Source organism: Pinus tabuliformis, chromosome 4_2, assembly GCF_031772625.1.
Source record: "Pinus tabuliformis cultivar Carrire ecotype Pingquan chromosome 4_2, CPIR1, whole genome shotgun sequence".
Classification (NCBI taxonomy): domain Eukaryota; kingdom Viridiplantae; phylum Streptophyta; class Pinopsida; order Pinales; family Pinaceae; genus Pinus; species Pinus tabuliformis.
In genome coordinates, this window is record NC_142304.1 from 980,043,775 (window position 1) to 980,068,786 (window position 25,012).

Here is a 25,012-nt window from a genome sequence, read left to right on the forward strand (position 1 = left end):
CATCAAGTAACTATCCATCCTCTCATACCAAGCTCTGGGTGCTTGCTTTAACCCATAGAGGGCTTTCTTCAACCTGCAGACATAAGTGTCTCGATCTTGAACTTCAAATCCCAGAGGTTGTTCTACATACACCTCTTCCTTTATTGCACCATGCAGAAAAGCGGTCTTGACATCCATCTGATGAAGACTCCATCCTTGCGTAGCAGCAAGGGCTATGATGGATTGGATGGTGGTATATCGAGCCACAGGTGCAAATATATCGTCATAGTCAATTCCTTCCTTTTGAGAGAAGCCACGGGCAACAAATCTTGCCTTAAACTTTTCAGCACACCCATCAGATCCATGTTTAATCTTGTAGAGCCATTTAGCGGTGACAACAGATTTGTCCTTCGGTCTCGGGACCACATCCCAGACATCATTCTTCATAATAGCCTCATATTCTTCATGCATAGCATCCTTCCAGACTTGATGCTTGATGGCTTCCTCAAAAGATCCAGGTTCAGATTGTATAATAGTACTCATGGCAGCTAGATACCCTTGGTATCTACACGGCTTCTTGCTTTCTTGGAATGTTCCCCTTGGGGCAGCATGACCCTCAGCATCTTCGAGGGTGTCCCTGAGCCATGATGGCCTCTTTCCTAGAGAAGGGGAAGGATCAATAGGGTCCATTTGCCCTTCAACATCAGGCATAGTCTCATCCTGGGGTTCTTCCAGATTTCCAGGTCTTTCTTCATGGTTTTCTTCAGATCTAGGAAGATCTACTACTTTCTTCAGGGAAGCATCTTTGTCAAAAGTGACATCATGGCTTATCTCTACTTCCCTTTGACCAGGTACATAGACTCTATATGCCTTAGAAGTCTCACTGTAGCCCACAAACATTCCTTTCTTCCCAGTAGCATCCAGCTTGCTTCTCTTTTCTTTCAGCACATGAAAATAGACAGGACATCCAAAAATTCTAAAATGTGAGACATCAGGTTTCTTACCAGAGAAAAACTCTTCGGGAGTTTTGGAGTCCAAAGCGGAATGAGGGCATCGGTTTTGAATGTACATAGCAGTATTTGCAGCTTCTCCCCACAGAAACTTTGGAAGACCCTGGTCACATAGCATGGCACGGGCAGCTTCCACAATAGTCCTATTCTTGCATTCAGCAACACCATTCTGCTCAGGAGTATATGCAGTGGTAGTCTCGCTCTTAATGCCAGCTTCTCTGCAAAAGTCTTTGAACTCATTTGACTCATATTCAGTGCCATTGTCAGTCCTCAAAATCTTGATCTTCTTTCCGGTCATATTTTCCACCAAGGCTTTGAAGGTACGGAACCACATGAAAGCCTCATCCTTCTTCTTCAAGAAGTATATCCAGGTTTTGCGAGAGAAGTCATCAGTAAATGTCATATAGTAAGAACATCCCCCCAGGGATGTTACAGGCAACATACCGGAAAGATCAGAATGGACCAGTTGCAATATCTCAGATGTCTTTGTGACACTTGAGGGGAAAGGTCCCCTTGTATGTTTTCCTTCAGCACAGCCCTTACATACACATGTATCATTTGTCCTGCCATCCACATGATCTCATAGTGCTGCTCATCATGTGCTGCCTTTAACTGTGAAGCACCATCATGATGCTGCCCGTTGCATCATTCATCACAATTGTACCATTCTCATGATTATATTTACTATGATGTTGTTCATGCTCCATGCATCATTGTTCTACCCATACACATGATCTAATTCATTATGATGCACATGATATATGCCTTATGCTGCTTCATACTACCCATATGCATCATACTTCTCATACTGCCCATGCATCATTATATCATAGCTGCATCCTAATGATAATACGTCCTTCTGCCTGCATAGATATTTATTGCCATAACCAGCATATACCTTGTCATGAGCATAGTTTAGAATATATGAGCATACATCGTATAACTTGTATCACCCCAGCGTATATATGTATGCATGACTACGGCTATAGGAATTTATAACAGCCCCATACCTTGATAGTTGTTATGACTGCATATGGATATCTCTGTGCATAACATGAACAACGTATATACATATGAACAGCGTGTAATAACATGAGCAACGTTGAACACCATATATATGAACTGTGTGTAAGGGTATCTTCATGACTGCGTATGGACCCTTTATTAACTGTGTGTTATGAATTTATGACAGCAGTTGTTCCAGGCATCACATTGGCTGCGTGTAATGATTCCAACGGATCCAATTTAGGGCTGCTGATGTTTCAGGCATCACATTGGATGATCAACGTGATGTGACAACGGATCCATCGTGGATTTCTTCATTTCCTGCCCAGCGTATAGGTTTTCCATACCTGAGCGTATATTGACTTCATGATAGCGTAGACTGCGTGGATGTATGTCTTCCGGACAGAGTACATGTCTCCATGTATCTCTTCATGAACTGTGGACAGCGTATATGTCTCCATGTATCTCTTCATGAACTGCGGCTAGGTCTTTCAAGAATAGTGTATGCCATAACTGCGTTAGATTTTAGCGTTTGCGTATACATATCAGCGTATGCATAACAGTATTATGCTACGTTACTTAGTGTCTTAATGTCAGCATATCTCATTACATCGCATCAATGTCTCCATGTCTGCATTCCTCATCATACCTTCGAGTTCTGGTCATGACTGTACCTAATACCCCCGTCGAGGTGCAGTCATACCCTAATGCGGGCCTGCTTCTCCATGCGTGATTTAGCATGTGTGATTTCTGCGTTCTAGACTGCGGCTCCACTACTGCTTCATTCCCTTAATAGTATGATTATTATAGTGGACAGAGTTCCGACATTTATCATGTAACTGTTCTTCAAAATATCAGAAGTATCGGAGTTCATATGACTGTCTCCGTGACTGCACATAGGTTTTCACTGCGGCTTCATTAACTGTGCGTATATATGTATGGACTGCGTCTTCATTCCAAAGATTGTGGCTATATTAACTGTGCGTATATATGTATGGACTGCGGCTTCATTATTCCAGCGTATATATGTATGGACTGCGGCTCTGACTGCGTATAACCATTCCCAGCGTATAAAGTGGTTCCATATTGCGTATACAACATAAACAATATTGGATATATGAACAGCGTATCATAACTGTTCTTTATGTCCTGTGTTTACTTATATGCGGCTTCATTATTTCTTCAACTGCGTATTAGTACTCCTCTTGACAGCTACAGGTCTCCTTTTGCACTGCGTCCAGACCTCCTTGTAAGACATGACTGCGGCTTGACTGCAGCTACGTTAGCCTTACTGCGGTTGTCCCTTATATGAACACATGTTAACCTTTAACCTTACTGCGGTTTTTCCTTATATGACTGCGGCTTCCTGCGGTTAGGGCATCACCCTTGGGCCAGCGTATCTGTTGGTTCTCTCCTTCCAAAAACCCAGACGTGGAGAGGAGATCACTCAAGAATCCATTTTCTTCGATGATGATTGCTATAGATAGAGTTTTTCTTCACCTCAGCTCTGATACCATGTAAAGTTTTGTAGATGTTCTATGCTAAGAGCAATTTCACTTTTCTCACAGCAATCATACAAGTAGATAAGCAAAATGCAGATAGAACATATAAGCAGATCTTACAGAAGACAAATCAGAAACAAGAAAAAAATGAATGTGTTCAACAGGATGCTTCAACCAGCAAAGTCTCCTTTGGTCAGCCAGCCCAGCATGTGTCACAACAACCCTCCAACCAGTAGATGAGAATATGTGAGTTGTGTTGTGTTTAAATTCTCTCCAACTTTTCCTGTATATATATCCATCAATGAGGGTGTGTGACACATCTGTTCGGCATGTGAGCCTACATTACAAAACTGGCTGACCTTGCACATATAATTTATTAAGAATAATAAATTCAAAATATAAGTTCTGCTCATCGGATTAAGACTATTTTTATATGGATTTTACACCTCTCAGAAAGAGGAATCCAACAAAAATATTAGCCTCTTAATCTGAGCATGAGAACATGGAGTTTGGACCTAGTTGTCCAATTTTAACACCCTTCGATGCAAGGGTTGCATTATCCTCCTCCTCCTTGGGCTTCGACCCACTGCTGCTACTTCCGTCAAATTTACACTTGACCAAGTCTCTCCTCAACTCCTCTTGCTTCAGAGTTTCCCACATCTCATCCCAGTTTGGTAAAGTTGCCTTGCCCAGGATACTTTGGACGAAGACTTGCCACTCAACTGAGACAGAATTGAGGGCCAGTCTAACCAACTCTGAGTCTTGAGGTGTAGACCCCATAGCAGATAACTCATCACGGGTCTCCTGAAGCTTCGTGAGGAATGGATCCACACGCTCCCCCTTCTGCATCTAAGGAGATCTCAGCTTCTGCTCCAAGTACATCTTTCATTGCTCAGAAGGTCCCTGATATAGCATAGACAACGCATCCCGCATCTCCTTAGCAGTCCCTCTGCTAGCGATGTGATAGACAACATGATCCTTCACTCCGTCGAGGATCATTCTTTATGCATTTGCCATTTTATCTTGGTACTTCTTCAATGGATTTGCATTTGCAGGCATAGGCACAACGCTGTCGACATATGTTTTGAGGGCATGCTCATCTAGAAGGAACGACATTCTAGCATTCCAAATGACATAGTTGGATGCTCCATCCAACCTATCTTGATCCCTCAATCCACTGGTTTCCATCTCTGCCACAAATGTTGAAAATCTCCTCTCTGCTTCTCACTGCTGCTGCTTAGCTAATGAGAAAACAGACATCTTGGCAGGAAGTCTTACTAAGGAAAAAGTTCCCTCACTGTGCTCCTCTTTCTCTTATAACATCTTTTTGCCCAGCAAAATTGCCTGCAGAAAAGACTGTGTCCCACCAGCTTCTCCTCACGCTGAGGCTTCAGCGCTGCTCCCTCTACCACGACAAACTTTCGAACTGGGAGTCCTTCCTCTCTGTCAACTCACTTAGAAAGAGACTGCCACGAAAATCAACCCTCCGGCTAGGACTGCGTAAACCCTCTGGGGTTTCGAGCTACGGCCTCCTGCAGCTTTTTCGATCTCCCTCTTCTGTTTAGCATTGGGTTCCTTGGCACTGTTCTTCTTGCTTTACCTACACTAGCTCTGATACCATGTGAAAATTCGAGACTCCTCACCCGAATCTACTACTGCAGCAACTGATTAAACTTCTCCTATTTGTTAATTACTTAAACAAATTATTTACTGCTTCCTACAGCAAATATCGAAGCTAATACAACTGTATCCTTCACTTAATTAATTAATTTGCCCAAAAGAAGAACAAAACAATAGAGAAAAAATCCACACAAGTGACAATATTTTTTAGACAAATGTCCCTAGAAAAACCTAATGTGGGAAAACCGATGCAACAACTCTTAGGGTTTTATACTATTAAGCAGTAGTTTATGAATACAACTCTGGATGCCCTTCCGGCAATCTAGTTACAGAGAAAATAAACTGGCAGAAAACCTTAGTGAGATTACTTCACTCTACTCGACAAATCCTGGCTATTCTAGTAGCTAAACCAACTGTCCCTGACTATCTCTATTTTGGCTCCATGTAGACCCTGTGTCAACCTTAAAAGGCTCTATGTCAGTTCAACTGGGAAATGTTTTCCCTCTGGAGCAGTTTCCAGGCCTCCCGACTTAGAAATGTCAACTCCCCCAGAAAACTCGGACTTTTGCAATGAAGATTGCACAGTGTCTGCGTGAGCCCTCCTGGCTCAGTGTCAAGCTCTGCGTGTGCCCTTCTCGCCCAGCGTCAACCCCTCTTGGGCCTACGCTGCCTCCTCCTGGTGTCTCTTAGCCTCTCTGTTGCATATCCTAGGTCCTGGAGAAGATACTCCAACCCAACTATCCCTGCCCCTCACTACAATAGCCCACTATCGAAAATCTCCCAGCAGCTGCTCTGCTTCAGAAAATTGATTCTCTGAACTCTCTGTACATTTTTCCAACCAACCCTCAAGCCTCCTTAAATAATGTTTGTGTTGACATTCAACGGCCAGATTAGAAGCTACTCAATGGCTAAGATTATTTATGCTTGATCCTCGTCATCTTCTAGAAGTTACACCCACAGTTTATATTAATACCCTTTAATTATATTATTTGCCTAAGTTTCGACTTAGGGCCCATTAAAAATAATTAATAATTTAAAAAAAAAATGTTTATGGGCCTCCATGCAAAATTTGGGACTTAGAGCACATCCAATGCTACCAAAAATCAACAAGATAGAGCTAAAACCCCTCTATAGGGGAAAACCCGGTCAAACTCTTCCACTAGTAAATCAAATTGAGATGCACCAAGATCTTAGACCTAAAAGACCTTCCTCCTCCACCAAGTCATCCTTCCAATATGATTAAGCAAACTTCAGCAGTCTCTTCTTGTCCAGCAGCTCTAGTGCAGCAACAACCCAAAATTTCAATCCCCAACAACTTCAAAATTTCGGCCCAACTACAATCTAGAACTTCGACCCCAGCAACTTCAAAATTTTGACCCAACTACAATCCAGAACTTCAACCCCAACAACTTCAGAATTTCAGCCCAGCTACAATCCAAAACTTCGACCTCAGCAACTTCAGAATTTTGGCCCAGCGACAATCCAGAAACTTCGCGCATGTGAGTGATAGATTGCCCAAGAACTCGGTTTTGGTCTTCCAGCTTCTTCAATCATTCTCCAGTAACTTTGTTATCTTTTTTGCCTCAAGCAACTGCAAATCGAACTTGTTGAGTGAGAGTGCTCCAAATGAGTCGAACTACTGCTTTTATATAGTGTTTGTGTGAAGTCGAATTCCCTTGATGAGGCAGAGTTGTCCTTCTTGAGGCCGACTTGGTGGAGGAGACCTAAAATGCCTATTTTACATCAAAATAAAATTCTTTCTTGATAGATGAAGCCCAAGAAGGGTCTTTTAAATTATGACATGGACAAGGACACTTGACATAAACTCTAGAAGCCAACAATGGAGGCTTTGACCTAAGAACCATTGACCCAAGCAAAAAACCCATGATTTAATAAGTCAATTTCTTTTATAATAAAATTTACTTTTCTTTCTTTTGACAAATACATTACATCATGACTCAAATACAATTATGAAGACCGACACTAGTTAAATTTTTCAATAATCTTGCTCAAATCTTAGGGCACAATTGAACAGCCACTAATAATCAACACCCTCACTGTTCTTAGGCCATCCTTCTCATCACATTAACCACGCTCTTCTTCTCTACAAGTCAGACTCGCACATCTGCCCTATTTGCATGATCTATGGCCTATTTTCATTTTGATATGTCTGCACAACCCTAGAGGAATGTGGCCCTACAAACTGAGATACATTTAGCTCTCCTGAGGGTCAGATCCCTCACTCTTTGTGCACAGAGACTGGCTACATAGGAGCAGAACTAGAGATCTGAAATTGACCTTGAAGAATCCCTCAACTGGGGCAAAGCTTCTGCTGTTCTACATACTTTAGGATCAGCCCCTCCAATGAGCAACTCTCCTCCACGTCATCTGAACTCTTGCAGCCATTCCACAAGCCTCAACACATGCTCAGCCTATCCTCTGTCATTCTTACTACAACAAAACCTTCAGCCTGCAATCTAGGGTCTACGGCTACACAATCTAGTCCTATAGCAACCCTTAACATAACCCAATGAGCCCTCCTTATTCTACACTATATCCTGAGGTGAAACAACACTTATCTCTACAAATGCATAGGCCTTATGGCCTCCTTTCCAGATTGGTTAGGGGCTCAGCCTTTCCTTACAAATCTCCAGTCGTTCTCCTCCACAAAACATGGATCTCAGGTCTCATTAGATCTGCCTTTCCTGGGTTTCAAGCACAGAAACCATACTAATACTCAGTTGCCGCAAATTTGATTGACCTCCTCCACATGCTCGGCAAACTTGGGTCAGATCTTCCTTCATTGTTGCGGCTCCTTGAGGAAGAACAAATCATCTTCGATGCCACTTGAGGATGTTGCACCTATGGATTAGATCAGCCCTTACTAGTAGCCCTACTCGGCCTCCTAGCTCAGCCTTCTTTAGGGCTACATCTCAACCTCCCTCCTTGATCAAATGAGCTCCCTGTCACTTGATCGCCTCTACCCTTTTCTTAGGCTTCGTTAAATAGCTTCTCCTCTAGTCTCTTACAAGGTTACGGGGGATTGCACCCCCCCCACGTCTCCAATCCTAATTCGCGCTCCAGGTAGGAGCGAGTCGAGAGAGCGCTCCCGAGAAAAAAAAGGTTCCCTGGTTTTGTTGGAGTGTTTTAGGGAGCGGTCAGGAGCGTTTGCTCATTGACCGCTCTCGTACGCTCTGGGAGCATTTTTTTCAAAGGGGGAGCAATCGGGGAGCGATCGCTCCTGGCCGCTCCCCCTCTGAAAAGACGCTCCCGTCCGGTGCAAAAAATGTCTGCGCGGTGAAGAGGAGTGAGGAAAGGGAGGGAAAGGAGAGAGGAGAGAGGAAAAGGAGGGAAAGGGGAGGAGGGGAAAACAAATAGACCCTCTTCCCTCCCATTATTCACTTCATCCATTGAGAGCAAGAGAGTTTGGAGCTTGGAGAGAGAACCTTGGTGAGAGAGAAGCTTTGACGAGCTTGAGGAGCTAGCAAGGGGACATTGGAACTTGCGATTGAAGGCCAAAGAGGTAGGACTTACACTCTAATCTAGCATTTTCTTTTATGTTCATTGCTAAATAAATAAATACAAATTTTCTCTATTTCCCATTCCATTTTTTTGCAGATTCAAAACTTCAAATTTCAAACATCATTGTTATATGGCTTGGCATTTTCTTCTTGGTTCATGTTTTGGTTATTATGATGTTGGAGAGTAGAAAGAGGGTTGATCATGAAGAAGAGGATGAAGAAGTGGGTTATAGTGGATTTGATGAAAACCCCGGAGAGGAATACCTTGGTGAGGAGGAAGAGAGTGAACATGATTCATCCCAAAAAAATAAACATGACCAATCCCCATTGTGGAAATATGTTTCTAGGCCTGAACCAGGTAAAGGGGGTGGAACCACTAAATTTGACTTCCCCCACTGCAACAAAACTTACACAGATTCATACACCTATGCCAGAAGGCACCTCTGTGGGAAAATTCCATGGGATGAAGATAAAGCAATAGGAATCAAAACTTGTGCAAGTGTGCCAGCAATAGATAGAACCAAATACATAAGGGAAAAGGAGGAAGCCCAATACAAATATAAAAAATCAAAGGGTTTCTTTGAACCAAGCTCACAATCACATCAACATGCACAACGAACTCCTTCAGCATCCTCCCATGGCAGTGGATATGGAAGCACAGGGTCACCAAACATCTTTTTAAGGCGTAGAACCATATCAAATTCCCTTGATGAAGGGTGTAGGTATGATGTGGATTCAAAAGTTTACTGGTTTCTCTATGCATGTGGGATACCATTCAATGTTCTTCAGTCACCTTATTGGCATGAAATGGTTTCTGCCATAAATGATGCCCCTAAAGGATACAAGAGCCCTGGGTATGACAAAGCTAGAACTATTGGACGTGATAATGAAAAAGCAAAAATATCACATGCTTTCAGTAGAATGACAAATTTTTGGACTGAGCATGGGGTATCCATTATATCTGATGGATGGACAAATGTAAAAGGCAAGCCATTGATAAGTGTTTTTGTTGTGTCTGTTAGTGGTGCCATCTTTCTTTCAGCATATGATTACGCAGAGAAGTTCAAGACCAACATTAACATTGTAGAACCATTAATTGAAACAATTGAACGTATTGGGCCATAAAATGTCATCCAAGTCATCACTGATAATGCTGCTAATTGTAAGGCAACAGGAGCAATTATTGAGGATAAATACCCCAACATATTTTGGTCTAGGTGTTTGGTTCACACAATGAACCTTTTGATGCATGATATTATTAAGAAAAAAACCAACAATACAAATGGATTGGGGATTTGTACAAGAGAGACAAACAAATGATAAAATTTATTACAAATCATAGCAATACCCATGGGCTTTTCCGCAATCACTCAAGATTGGAGTTGTTGAAGATTGCGAAGACTAGATTTGCTAGCTATTACCTCACCTTCAAGTGCCTTTTGAAGGTAAGAGAGTCATTAGCCAGCATGGTATCAAGTCCACACTGGTGGGTATTAAAAGAAAGGACTACAAACACAACTGACAAGCAAGGTTTTGAACACGTGGAGGAGACCGCTCTTGATAATCAGTTTTGGGCACGTATGAGGCAAGAATTGGAATTCACCAAGCCCATTTATCACATGATTCATTATGCAGATACAAATAAACCAGTGATTGGGGAGGTGTATGAGCAGATCGATGCCATGTTGGGGCAAATAAAAGATATTGTTCAGAAAGATGATCCCAACTTGTATACACTGATTCACAATTGTGTGTGTGCACGTTGGAATAAACTTAATGTTCCACTACATGCCTTGGCATATATCCTTATGTCGCAATGCTACTTCCCATCTTGGTTGCACAACCTGCACCTGGGGGTGGGGTTAGGGTCAAACCCCATACAGAACAAGAGGTATCTACAGGATATATGCAAACATTAGACAAGTTGGTACCTGACAGGGAGGAGTGTGCTAATCTATGTCTTGAATTAGGAAGATACTTCAGTTGCACTGGTTTGTTTGGTTCTTTACATGCAATGGAAGATAGAGATAGATTTGTGTTGATTTTGGGTAGCATCAATTGTGCTCTATCCATGAAAATTGGTGGAGAGGCTAAAGCACATGAGATCTCCAAGACCCAAAAATGGTTTGGGCAGATTCTAACCGGTTTGGGAGATATTAAAATAATTAATATTTTTAATGGAGTTCCTAAGTCAAAACTTAGGAAAAAAAGATTAATGGGTATTAATATAAAACTGGGTTAGAAGGCTCCAAAAGTCATGGATCAATCCAAATCTAATCTTAGCCATTGATTAGAGATTTAATCTCAGCCATTGAAGGACCTACAGCAAAAGTATAAGAGGAGGCTTGAGGGTCAGTAGGAAAATACACCAGAGTGATCAGTCATTCATTTTGCTAGAGCGAGGTTGCTAAGCAAAGTTGAATCAACAATCAGCAGCGAGGGGCAGTGAGTGAGAGGCAGAGAGGCAGAGACAATACTGGGAGAACAGCACAGAAGCAGAGAGAGCGAGAGCAACAGCCAGTCTAGGCTATGTAGAGCCCAACAGAAGCAATGCAAAGCCCAGAGAGACTGTGTCATCCATGCAGAGAGCAGAGGGAGTGACGTAGAGGCTTCCAAATGCTGCGCAGTGCCTCAGAGGGCTGACGCAAAGGGTCCTGGGGCTGACGCAGGTTAGCAGAAGTCTGACGCAGTGCCTAGAAGGGCCAATGTTGAGCTTCAATTGTGTCGAAGAGGGTTTCGTCGGACAGGTTTTCTGAATACCTGTTTTCGGATATAGAGGTATTGTTGCCGTGAATTTTTCTCTGTCGGGTGAGCAGGTTTAGGCACCCAGATGTACTTAGATAGACTACATAATAATAAAACCCTTTGAATAGCTACACCGATTTTCCCGCATTGGGTTTTTCTGAGGACATTGGTCCAAAAATAACGGTGTCACTTGTGTGCTTGTTTTCCTTCAGTTGATGATCTGTAGATATTGTGACTGTATTGTGTTTATTTCAATATTTAACTATGTTAAATAACTTGTAAGAATTTAGACAAGTAGGAGAAATAAATTAGCAGAATACAGATCAATTTTCTAACGGATAGACTTAGAAAATTCAACATAGTATCAGAGTGTGGTTGCAGATCATAGGATAATTGAAGGCATTAGTCGAGCAAAGTATTTACAGCAGATTCAGCGGTCCCAAGTGACAGAGTTGATCCTTGCAAAAGGCAACAGAGGAAGGAGTGACGCAAAGGGACTGCGTCATCAGTCTAGGCCAAAGAGAGGCAGCGTAGAGGCTGAGGGAGGCAGAATCAGGCTAACATAGAGGCTAGGAGGGCTGACGCAGTTGGCTGAGGGAGCTGATTTGCCGGTGTCGGGATTGCGCAGAGCCAAGTGGCTCAATCCTTCAGTTGTTGGGGCATAGGAGGCTGTGGGTAATTTGCAGAGCGAAGCTGGTAGGCTATTGTGGTTAGAACAGTACCTAACAGGGCAAAACCAAGGTGGAGGGAGTTGTTGCCAAGGCGGATTTCTAGCCAAGGAATCTGGACCAGTGTTAGACGATTGGAGTGGGGCAAATTGATGTTGGCAAAACGATTACCAGGAGGGAAATCGAGACTCAGCAGGAGTCGAACAGAGGATTTCCAGGGGGGAGTAGAGAGACTCAGAGAAGTCGAAAGAAAAGCAGCAACATGGTCGTGAATGGGCTGAGAGATCAGGATAGGCTGGTCGGAGCATCCAACTTTGTGGTCTAGAAGGCCAGGATCTTGTCCATTTTAGACATACGTCGCATCAAGGGCTTCATATTGAGAGTGATAGCTATCCCAGTTGACCCGGTAGCTAATGAAAGGTACAAGGAGGAAATGGCTAAGGCTAAGTGCATCATCCTTGATGGGGTCAAGGATCATGTGGTACCACATATTGCCGAGAATGGCAAAGGAGATGTGGGACGCCTTGAAAACATTGTACCAGCATACTTCCATGCAAAGGAAGATGCTCCTGGAGAATCAGCTAAGGGCATACCAGATGCAGAAGAGAGAGCAGATAAATGTCTTTCTCGGTCGATTGAAGGAGATTTGTGACCAGCTAACTTCCATAGGGGCCACGCCAGATGAAGAATTGATGGTGAGGACCGCACTGAACGCAATCTCAGAGGATTGGGAAGTATTTGTCTAGAGCATACTGGGTAGGATGAGTCTTCTAGATTGGGAGGAACTGTGGGCGGCTCTTCGTCAAGAAGAGATCAAATGGCTGACCAAGGCGAGGAGTAGTCGCAAAGGGGTCAGGATCAAGAAGGAGGAAGAAGAGGATGCGGCTCTAGCATCTGCAGGAAAGCGGAAGAAGAGGAAGAAGAAGGACCTCTCCAAGGTCAAGTGCTTCCAATGTGGGGAACTGGGTCATTTTGCAAACCAGTGTCCTAAGAAGAAGAACAAGGGAGAGGCTTCTAAGTCCAAGGTTGCGCCAGCAAGGGCGGAGAAAGAAGTCGAGGAGAATGATGATTGTGCCATGAGTGCTCAGGTGCCAGTTGAGAAGAAGTGGGGAGACATCAAGCTGTAGTCAGATGGACTACAAGCGATGAGGGGCAGGATCCTTGAGGTACCCAACCTCTTGGATTATACCTTGCTACGGGAGCCCCGAAGAGGAGTAGCAGGATTAGCGAATGTGGGTAGAGACGGATGCGGATGAAGCTGCAGAGAATGCTACAATGCAGGAGTCCTCGGACAAAGTGAGGCTAGCAGGTTGCAACAATGCGAGAGGCACAGGAGTGTTCCACCAATGCAGGATGGCATAGAGAGGTGTGCAATGGTGCGAGATGCAGGGAGTTGTTGGAGCAGCGCAGAGGTCAGTCGAGGGAGCACTTGTTAGCGGAAGAGGGAGATTCAGCATCAGGAGTGTTTCTAGCCTGACAGGGATGTCAGAAGTTGGGTGGAACAGTTAGTTACTTCTCAGTAACTGATTTGCAGTGCAGTAGCAGTGTGCAATAACACGATGCAACATGATGAGAGGGAGATGCAGTGCAGATGCAGTGTTGGGAGGATGGACTAGCAACAACACAAATGCAAAGGGAGTTGTCGTATGGATGTAGCAGTGGCAGTGGCAGGGCCATGGGCAGCAGTTCAGGATGCAGCAGTGCAAAGGATGTTGGGTGAGGAGGCCTAGCATTAGCACAGGTATCGATGTTGGATAATCAGAGTGATACTCAGTATGGAGTATTACTAGAGCATAGTCCTCGCGAAGAGGAAGTGCTGATTTTGGGTAGCATCGGATGTGCTCTATCCATGAAAATTGGTGGAGACGCTAAAGCACATGAGATCTCCAAGACCCAGAAATGGTTTGGGCAGATTCTAACCGGTTTGGGAGATATTAAAATAATTAATATTTTTAATGAAGTTACTAAGTCTAAACTTAGGAAAAATAAAATATTAATGGATATTAATATAAAACTGGGTTAGAAGGCTCCAAAAGTCATGGATCGAGCCAAATCTAATCTTAGCCATTGATTGAAGATTTAATCTCGGTCATTGAAGGACCAACAGGAAAAGTATAAGAGGAGGTTTGAGGGTCAATAGGAAGATACACTGGAGTGATCAGTCATTCATTTTGCTAGAGTGAGGTTGCTAAGCAAAGTTGAATTAGTGATCAGCAGCGAGGCGCAGTGAGTGAGAGGCAGAGAGGCAAGGACAATACTGGGAGACCAGCACAGAAGCAGAGAGAGCGAGAGCAACAACCACTCCAAGCTACGCAGAGCCCAGCAGAGGCAATGCAGAGCCTAGAGAGACTACGTCATCCACGCAGAGGGTAGAGGGAGTGACACAGAGGCTCCCAAAGGCTGCGCAGTGCCTCAGAGGGCTGATGTAGAGGGTCCTGGGGTTGATGCAGGTCAGCAGAAGGCTGACGCAGTGGCTAGAAGGGCCAACGCTGAGCTTCAATTGTGTCGGAGAGGGTTTCGTGGGACAGGTTTTCTGAATACCTGTTTCCGGATATAGAGGTATTGTTGTCGTGTATTTTTCTCTGTCGGGCGAGCCGGTTTAGGAACCTATTTGTACTCAAATAGACTGCATAATAATAAAACCCTCTGAATAATTGCACCAGTTTTCCCGCCTTGGGTTTTTCCGGGGACATTGGTCCAAAAATAACGGTGTCACTTGTGTGCTTGTTTTCTTTCATTTGATGATTTGTAGATGTTGTGAATGTATTGTGTTTATTTTGGTATTTAACTATGTTAAATAACTTGTAAGAATTTAGACAAGTAGGAGAAATAGATCAGCAAAATACATAATGATTTTCTAATGGATAGACTTAGAAAATTCAACGATTTGATGCTCTCACATGGTGGGAAGCATATGGCGGTATGGGACTTTTGCCAAAATTGACAAAAACAATTCTCTCACAGGTTGTAAATACTTCTTCTGCAAAGAGGTGTTGGAGCGCCTACATCGTCATACATAATGTGAGAAGAAACAGACTCAATGAAAACCGGGCAGAAAGCTTAGTTTATGTGCACTACAACTTGATATTGTCGAGTCGTTATTGTGATTGAGCTTATGAGGATCCAACATATAAAATTTGCGACAACCACCCAGAGGACGATAATTTGGAGGATGGCACTATACATCTTGAACAATTGGAAGCAGAACTTATGAGAGATGAAAATGAAGCAACAACAACCATGCCACCACACCATCCAGTAGCAGTGCCAGTGCTCGAGTTCCAAGTCTTGTTCCTTTGTTATTGCCGCCTTCATGTACATCCTCATGTGGAAGGCATGTGCCTTCTGGTTCTGGTCATGGAACTGTGCGGGAGGAGATTCCTAGAAGACCACCAGGACCTGCTCAGAAATTAAAAATTTCTCATGGCAAGAGGAAGTTGTAAATAATAGATTTACTTGTCTTTTCTACTTTCTAGTAGTTTTAATAATTGTTGACTCTTTCATATTTATTATGATATTTTTTGTAAACAATATATGACAATTTAAGTTTAAAGTTTGAGGTTGGCAATTATAACTCATTGGTAATGAATTATAAATATAATGCTTCGTGAAAGTTGAAGGTTGTTTCATTTCATTTTAGATATTCATTGTTGTAATGGGTACACTTAACTTACAAGTACAACTTTGGTGATCAATTATGATAAATGTTATATATTGAATTTGAAAGCTTGAAACTTTGAGATTGATGAATCATGAGACTCAATACGTTGTATGTTACTAACTTGTCAACGTCATTGATGAAGATTATAGCTTCTAGATGATTGTTGTTATATGATTCAATCTATGTATTTTATGTTTTTTATATCTAATTCATCATTCTATATGTTTTTGTTGACATATATGCATCAAAATATAAAAAATTATATATTATATAAAAAACGCTCCCGGAAACGCTCCCAAACCGGGAGCTTCTGAAAATGTTGCTCCGCCCCCACTTCCACTCCCCGTTTTCGCTCCTGCTCCCAAGTAACCTTGGTCTCTTAGAAACCCTCTAGACTTTGGGGTTTTGGTTCTCTAGACTTAGGAACTAATAATTTTCCTTTTAATTTCTTTTTAGATTTTAAACCCCTCTACTTGGTTTCTTTGCCCACAAACCCTTTTGTGACCAAACTTTTCACAAACCCATCTCTTAGGTTTGTGGAGTACCTCCAAGGCTACACAATTCAACACATACCCTCTGTGTAAGTCATTGCAACTGTTTTACTAGATTGGGCGAGTGAAGAGTGAATACGCGTGTGTTTTTACGTTTGTAGAATTATAGCTCTGCTCCAGTAATAATTGGAATTTATCATATTTTGACCAATTTTTATATTTAATCCAACTAAGGCATGTTTTAGTGGCCTTTCAAAAGAGTAAAGATTTATAGAACATTAAAGGAAATCAGTCACATATAGCAAGGATATTGGTATTGTAATAATACTGCTGATAATCTGAAATAAAACTGCGTGAATTAACCATATTTAGTGAACTAGAGATTAAAAAATTACCCCAGAAGAAACCAAAACTGTACTTATTACCTTCAGTATGTGCTGGAGGATTTGTCGTGTCTCCCTTTGAATTTATCTCCACATTTAAATGTGTTCCAGTTGCAAGTTTTTCAATGATTGGGAAGTTTGTTTTGTTGGCATCACCCTTCAGATTTCTCTGACCATTTGCATATGTTGCTAATGTTCTAGGTTCCTCAGCAACTGGAACTCCAGTACTTGCATCATTACTAAAGATTTTCTTTTCTCCATCAGTATGAATTGGTTCAGAACTGGGCTTGTGCTGATGTACCCAACGGACATCAACAAGTGATGCAAAATCTATCTGTAATGATTACAACAAAAATTACAGGAAATGTCATCACTCATTAAAAAACAATTGCTATTGATAGATCATAGAACTAACAGAGGGACAGACTTTTTACATCTAACGACCCATCGTCATTGTAAGGTGAGATGCCTGTCTGATCAGCATCTTCTTCTTCACCATGAGAATTCTTGAATAGAAAAGGATACTCTGAAACTGGTGTCAATCTGATCTTACTGGATTCACAGTCATACCATGCAACTGTGCCAACCTGAAAAACGACAGTTATTTAAGCAACAATTATAGAAGAAAAATGCAGAATGGAAAAACCACTATGATTAATACCCAGCAGCCAGGATACATGCAAGAGAACATACTCTGAAACTAGAAAGTTCTGGACACCATGAAGTAGATAGTTCCACTAAACGGTATGCAATTATGTCGCCTTCCTGTCCTAGCAATAACATAATGCTCATCAATCTACAGTTATGAAAGAACCAGGCTGAATGTGTGGAAAATACTATCCTTAACACATGAAAATGATGAAATAGATTTACAGTTAACTTCACTTGTACTGTTCTCTCCGTTGGAAGATGCAATATACAGTCCCTTTATAGAAGTTAGTGCATGTTTTACAGTCAAGTCTCACTGACATTTTGGTCATTCATGGATATTGGACATTACTAAAATTTGAATTTGAACTTGCAGCTTTTCCAATATCAATTACATATATCTATACCAAATTTATACTTCCTATGGGCTTGTATGTAAACATTTTGAAAAGAAGAAAAAGAGAAACAAGCAGAAATCTGAAATAATTCTGTTGTCCAAACAAGCACATGACTAAAACATTTCCAATAGAAAACTGGTCTATTCTCCAAAAGGCCAAACACTCTCATTAGTTGGACTCAAAACACATATATATGTCAAACTTTCAATGAATAGTAAATACCACCTGCGGCACGCCCGACATGCTAGGAAGCTTGTCAAACTCAAGTGGACACTGATTAAAGGTTCTTTCCTCCCCATCGTGTAAGGAAAATATCTCTTGTTCTTTTGGAGAAGCACAGCCTTCTACACTATGGAGATAATTTCCTTCTTTTCCCCAGTTCTGACCTCGCCTTTTGTTAGTTATCCCATTCCAATGAAGTGCTGGCTGCAAGAACAATAAAAACGTTTAGATATGTATATCTCAGCACAATACATGAGATCACAAAATTGGCCAACTAAGCAAAAGCCAAGAAAACGATATCTACCAGTTTTAATTATAAAATGATGACAGCATAAGCTGACTTGATAGAAAACAATGGCAAACATTTGCAAGTCATCTACAACCCAAGCACTCAATCATGTTTTACTGTGTCAGGCTACACCAAAACCATGCAACAAGCTTCAGATATCACCAACAATAAAGAAATAACAGGCCTGCTAACACTGATCAAAAAATTGCTAGAAGTAGAAAGTTTTGCACTTTCTAACAATGAAATATTGGGAAACATAAACACATTCATATTATTGATTTGGGGTAGCATTGGATGTTCTCTAGCCATGAAAATTGGTGGAGAGGCTAAAGCACATGATCTCCAAAACCCAGAAATCGTTTAGAAAAATTCCATCCAGATGAAGAGTTATTAAAATAATTAATATTTTTAATAAGTTCTAAGTCTAAACTTAAGAAAATAAAGATATTAATGGGTATTAATAAAGATAAGGATGAGAAGCTTCTAAGAGACAAGGATCAAGTCTATTTTAATCTTAGCCATTGATTAGGGACTTAATCTCAGCCGTTGATTCATCAACAGGAAAAGTATAAGAGAAGACTTGAGGGTCAGTTGGAGACACACTGAGTGAGACCAGTCAGTTTGATTTCTATAGCGGGGCTTGCTAAGAAATTCGAACTAGAAGACTGGATTGCAGCAAGAGGTAATGAGTACATAATAGAGGCAGGGACAGTGCCAGAGGACCAGCGCAAAGATCAGAGAGGCAAACGCAAAGCCACTCAGAAAGACGCAGAGGCAGTTGGACTGCGCAATGACTAGAGGGCCTGCATGGGTGATGCAGAGAGGCCAAGTGCAGTGAGGCAAAGTGTTGACGCAAAGGATCTGGGAGCTGCGCAGAGGCTAGTTGGACTGACGCTGAGCCTAAGAGAAACATCGAAGGTTTTATCTTTGTTGGGTGAGCCGGTTTGGCACCACCCTAGTTGTACTCAAGAAAAGCTAATTAACAAAATCCTCCTCTGCAGCACCAGTTTTCCCGCATTGGGTTTTTTCGGGGTCAATTGTCCAAAAAATAACTGTGTTGATGTGTTTGATTCTTGTGCATGTATTTGTTTATGTATAATGGTGTGATATCATGGAATTTATTTTCATATTTACTGAAGGGATTTCGTAAATAGCTTATTGGAAAATAAGTAGGAAAAATAAATTAGTTGTTGCGATAATAAAATTTTCACATGGTACCAGAGGAAGGAATTAGAGACAAGAAGGGAAAATCAATTACGGGTTGAGATCATGATGCAGGGGCATCTATGTCAGTAGACTTGGGCAGATTTTCAAAAAATTGCACAAGAGATAGTAATTTCGATTTCTCTAAGTTGGCTTCCAGATTGGAAGAAAAAGGTGCTTGTGTAACAAGCTCTGCATCATCAGAGGTATGGTATATAGACAGTGGAGCCTCCTGGCATATGACAAGAATCTGGGATTGTTTCTTAGATTATTAGGAGGAAAGGATAAATTTTCAGATCACCATGGGGAATAAGGCAAAGTGTACCCTAGTAAGGAAGGGTACCATAGTTTTTCAAACAGAAACGGGAGAGCAGTTATGTGCTACCAATGTGTTGCATGTGCCAAGAGTAGGACGAAAATACTTTCCGTATCACAACTTCAAAGCAAGGGCTATGACGTTTTCTTCATTAAGGAGAAAGTATATGTCAAACACACGAGTTGGAAAAAGAAAGTGTAGATCGGAATCATAAGTAACAGGTTGTACAGCTTATAGCTAGAATCACCAATGGCACTAATAGGCAGTAACAGAGACAAGGATTTGAATGAACTACGGCACAGAAGAATGGGACATTTGCACCATGTGGCTCTGAGAATTCTCAGGAAAATTGTAACAAGAGTTTCGGATCTTAGTACAGAATGAGATGATGTATGCCGAGGATGTGCTCTGGCAAGTATGCCAAAGCAACATTTTCTAGAAGTAAAAACAGGGCCAAGGGTGTACTAGGATTGATACACTCAGATATTTGCAGACCAATGTCCACTAAAGCTCTTAGTGGTGTTGAATACTTTGTCACCTTCATTGATGACCACTCGTGAAAATGTTGGATTTATTTTTTGGAAACCAAGGACGAGGTTTTCTGTCAATTCAAAGAGTTCAAGGCTCTGGTGAAGAATCTGACAGGGAAGAAAATAAAAGTTTTGTACTCAAACAATGGTCGAGAATATGTCGATAAGGACTTCATTGATTTTTGTGCTAGCAAAGGCATCAGAAGAGAGTGGACAGCTCCTTACGATCCAGAGCAAAATGGAGTAGCAAAAAGGAAGAACAGGACTATCGTGGAAGCAACTAAGGCCATCATGTATGATCAGGATATGCCAAAATTCCTGTGGGCAGAAGCATGCAACACGGCAGTCTATGTGTCCAGAATAGATTTCCTCATAGGGCAGTGGGCAAGATCACTCTAGAGAAAGTCTTCACCGGGAAGACACCTGAAGTCAGCGATTTCAGGATATTTGGGAATTTAGCATATTGTCGTATACTCGAGGAGAAGAGGAAGAAGTTAGATCAAACTGGAGAGAAAGGATATCTAGTGGGATATAGAGAGAATGCTAAGGCATATAGAATCTATCTTCCAGGGAGCAAGAAGTTAGTAGTTCGACGAGATGTGAAGTTCATGGAAGATAAGGGCTTCAGAAAATCTCAAGAAATGCCTTTCAAGGAGCAGTCAAAAGATGAGTTGTTGGTCAAACCACTTCAACCAGCAGAAGCCAAGAATTCTCCCTCAGAACAGGAAGAATCATAGGAAGAGAAACTAACAAATGCACCTTCTACCAGAGGAATAACGAGTCGGGAACTTCAACAGATTCTACAGGATGCAGAAGATTTCATCAGTGCACCGAGAAACAATAAAAGAGAGCGAAGACAACCAAATAGATATCAGGCCTTAGTAGCTCAGGATGGGAAGCCTTCCAGTTTCCAGGAGGCCGCTCAACATCAAGTTTGGATAGATGTGATGGTAGAGGAATACAGCTCTACAATGGTGAACAATGTTTGGGAAGTGGTGCCTAGGCCTCAAGACAGATGGGCGGTAGGTTTGAGATGGATCTACAAGATTAAATATGCTGCAGACGGCAGTGTAGAAAAATACAAAGCCAGGTTTGTGGCTAAGGGGTATGCTCAAAAGGAAGGAATTGACTACGAAGAGATCTTAGCCCCAGTAGCCAGGTATACATCTATTAGAACCATGATATCTCTTGCAGCACAGATGGGATGGGAGATTCACCAGATGGATGTCAAAATGACATTCTTGAACGGGGTAATAGAAGAATAAGTATACATTGAACAGCCAGAATGTTAGGATATTCCGACACATAGGAAATAGTTAAGTACAACTTGGTCTAGTATAGAGTTAGGTATAGAGTTAGGTAAAGTGTGTTTCTTTACTATGTACATTTTGTAACTTACAATCCGACGGTCACGATATGTAGTGATCCGACGTTCATTCTCTCCTCGGTATTACCGACACTTGATCCGTGGCTTAACACTCGATTGGTCCATGATCTCTATTTAAAGAGCATGGAGGGTCATTTGTAGGTTAACCGTTCATGAGAGAAGCTTATGTAAATTTTCATTCTTTTATTAATAAATTGCCTGAAGTGGCCGCGTTGGCTCAGGTCGTGGACTGTTTCCTTCTTTGAGGGTTTTAACCACGTCAAAAGTACTGGTGTATTGATCTGCGATCTGTTTGTGAGTGGAAACCTTTGGTGCTTTGAGACACATGAGAAGAAGTCTCATGTATGCAGATTGAAGAAAGCCTTGTATGGGCTCAAACAGGCACTAAAGCGTGGTATGGCCAAATTGATGGCTACTTGCAGAAGATGGGGTTCGTCAAGAGTGACGCAGATCCAAATCTCTACTATCTGGTTGTAGAGAATGAGCCTCTAATCCTAGTATTATATGTGGACGATCTCTTCCTGATAGGATCATCCAGGTTCATCGAGGATTGCAAGAAGAATCTAGCCACAAAATTCGACATGAAGGATTTGGGAAAAATGCATTATTTCCTGGGGTTGGAAGTTTGGCAGCAGAAGGGGGAGATTTTCCTTGGACAAGGGAGATATGCTACAAAAATTCTGAAGAGATTCAGGATGCAGAACTGTAGGCCTATGGCTACAACAATGATCACCAACTGGAACAAAATTGGAACAAAATTGATGCATCAAAAGACAAGGATGTTGATCCCACCATATACAGGCAGCTCGTAGGGTCCCTGATGTATCTAGGATTTTGGTCAATACCAAGCCAGACATTTGTTACATTGTCAACACCCTCAATCAGTTCATGGTGGAACTGAAGAGGGCGCACTGGGCAGCAGCCAAACATGTTCTCAGATATATACAGGGGACAGTCGATTATGGACTCTTGTACACCAGAAGAAATGATATCAGACACTAGTGGGTTTACTGATGCAGATTGGACAGGAAGTTCAGTAGATCGGAAAAGTACCTTTGGGTACTGTTTCAACATTGGATCGAGAATGACCTCCTGGTGTAGTAGGAAACAGAAATCTGTAGCTCTGAGCTTAGCAGAAGCAGAATATATGGCCGCTAGCAGAACTTCGTGCAAAGCCATATGGCTTAGAAAATTGCTTGTAAACCTATTCAGAAGAAGGATGGAAGCAACCAGGATCATGTTGGATAATCAGAGTTGCATCAAGCTCTCTAAGAATCCAGTATTTCATGATCATTCAAAACACATTGATATTCAGTGTTACTTTGTCAGACACTGTGTCCAACGAGGAGTTGTGCAGTTGAGTTACACTCCTACAGGAGAACAAGGGGCGGACATCCTTACCAAGGGCCTTGGAAGAACAAAGTTTTCTTATTCCAGGGAGAAGATGCGGATGATGAAGAATCCATTTTAGTAGCAGAAATGGGTCTGTTGTTGTAGTGCAGATGCAGCGTTGGGAGCAAAGACCAACAGTAGGACAGATGCAGAGAGAGTTGCAGTGCAGATGCAGTGTTGGGAGGAAGGACTAGTAGCAGCACGGATGCAGAGGGGGTTGCAGTACAGATGCAGTAGTGCAGAGGATGTTGGGCAACAAGCCAGGTATCAGCACAGGGACCGGTGTCGAATAATCAGACTAATGTTCAGTTGTGGAGCATTACTAGAGCACATTTCTCGCTAAGAGGGAGTGTTGATTTTGGGTAGCATCAGATGTGCTCTAGCTATGAAAATTGATGAAAAGGCTAAAGCACATGAGATCTCCAAACCCCAGAAATAGTTTTGGAAAATTCCATCCAAATGAAGAGTTATTAAAATAATTAATATTTTTAATGAGTTCTTAAGTCTAAACTTAGGAAAATAAAAATATTAATGGGCATTAAGAAGGATAAGGATGATAAGCTTCTAAGAGACGAAGATCAAGTCTATTTTAATCTTAGTCGTTGATTAGGGACTTAATCTCGGTCGTCGATTCATCAACAGGAAAAGTATAAGAGAAGACTTGAGGGTCAGTTGGTGACACACTGAGCGAGACTAATGAGTTTGATTTCTGGAGTGGGACTTGCTGAGAAATTCGAACTAGAAGATTGGATTGCAGCAAGAGGTAGCGAGTACGTAACAGAGACACAAGGACAGTGCTAGAGGAACAATGCAAAGATCTGAGAGGTGGACGCAGAGGTAGCTGGACTACGCAATGACTGGAGGGCCTGCGTGGGTGACGTAGAGAGGCCAAGTGTTGACGCAGTGAGGCAGAGTGCTGACGTAGAGGATCTGGGAGTTGCGTAGAGGCTAGCTGAACTGACGCTAAGCCTAGGAGAAACGTCGAAGGTTTTATCTCTGTTGGGTGAGCCAGTTTGGCACCCTAGTTGTACTCAATAAAAGTTGATTAATAAAATCCTCTTCTGTTGCACTAGTTTTCCCGCATTGGGTTTTTCCGAGGACAATTGTCCAAAAAATCACTGTGTTGATGTGTTTGATTCTTGTGCATGTATTTGTTTCTGTATAATGGTGTGATATTTACAATAGAATTTATTTTAATATTTACTGAAGGGATTTTGTAAATAACTTATTGGAAAATAAGTAGGTAAAAGAAATGAGTGGTTGCAGTAATAGAATTTTCACACATACAACATAATATCATAAATCAGAAAATCCTCATCTGCTACCAAACAACTAATGCACTATACAACCAAGGATATTGAATAAGAATAACAAGTAACAAATACATAGCTTGAGTTTATATAGAATTATCATCATGTGCTTGACTCCAACTGCTACCACTGAAACTTCAAGAGCTAGTCACAGACAAGACCTATCCCAATTTGATTCTAACTACCAATTTTAAATTTCTCAATCATCAAGGTCAATCTCTTATCCAAACCTAGGGATGCAAACTCTTATTCTATTGTTAGTTTTGTTTTAATTTTCAACACATTTACTATCATATGCCAATTCCCCTAGTACATCTACAAAATAATAATGTACACACTGCACACTCTACATGATAAGCTTAGACCAAAATGTAGTCGACATTTTGACCTGTGTAAATTATGAACATAACAATTAATATACATACATAATAATCAAGGTTAAGACCCAAGAAAACAAGTATATGCATGAGTACAATTATACCTAATGATATTCAATGAAATCCATCACCCAAAATAGTACACTAATGTGTACTACATGATTACATGATCATGCATGATGCATGATAATCAAAATGAGGTTGAGAGATCCCATATATAGGCATTAAGAGTGGGAGATAAAACCTAGCTCAGTTGTATCTTAAATGTTAACCAACATGAATATTAGAAAGAAGCCCAACACTAAAATATACAGCAACTAATGTAACCTAAGAGGACTAGGTGATGGGCACTAAA

At 41.6% G+C, this 25,012-nt stretch overlaps 1 protein-coding gene across 3 annotated transcripts in view; it reads right to left on the minus strand.

The window, feature by feature from the left end:
• The window catches only part of LOC149172951 (coilin-like), a 373,642-nt gene that overhangs the window by 52,427 nt on the left and 296,203 nt on the right, over window positions 1–25,012 (minus strand). For all 3 annotated transcript variants that reach the window (XM_089424468.1, XM_089424467.1, XM_089424466.1), the window contains 4 exons: window positions 17,857–18,057; window positions 17,279–17,350; window positions 17,020–17,172; window positions 16,628–16,919 (listed from right to left, as the gene is read on the minus strand). In XM_089424468.1, the coding sequence (XP_089280594.1) occupies window positions 16,628–16,919; window positions 17,020–17,172; window positions 17,279–17,350; window positions 17,857–18,057 (718 nt within the window). The remainder of the gene's footprint in view (window positions 1–16,627; window positions 16,920–17,019; window positions 17,173–17,278; window positions 17,351–17,856; window positions 18,058–25,012) is intronic.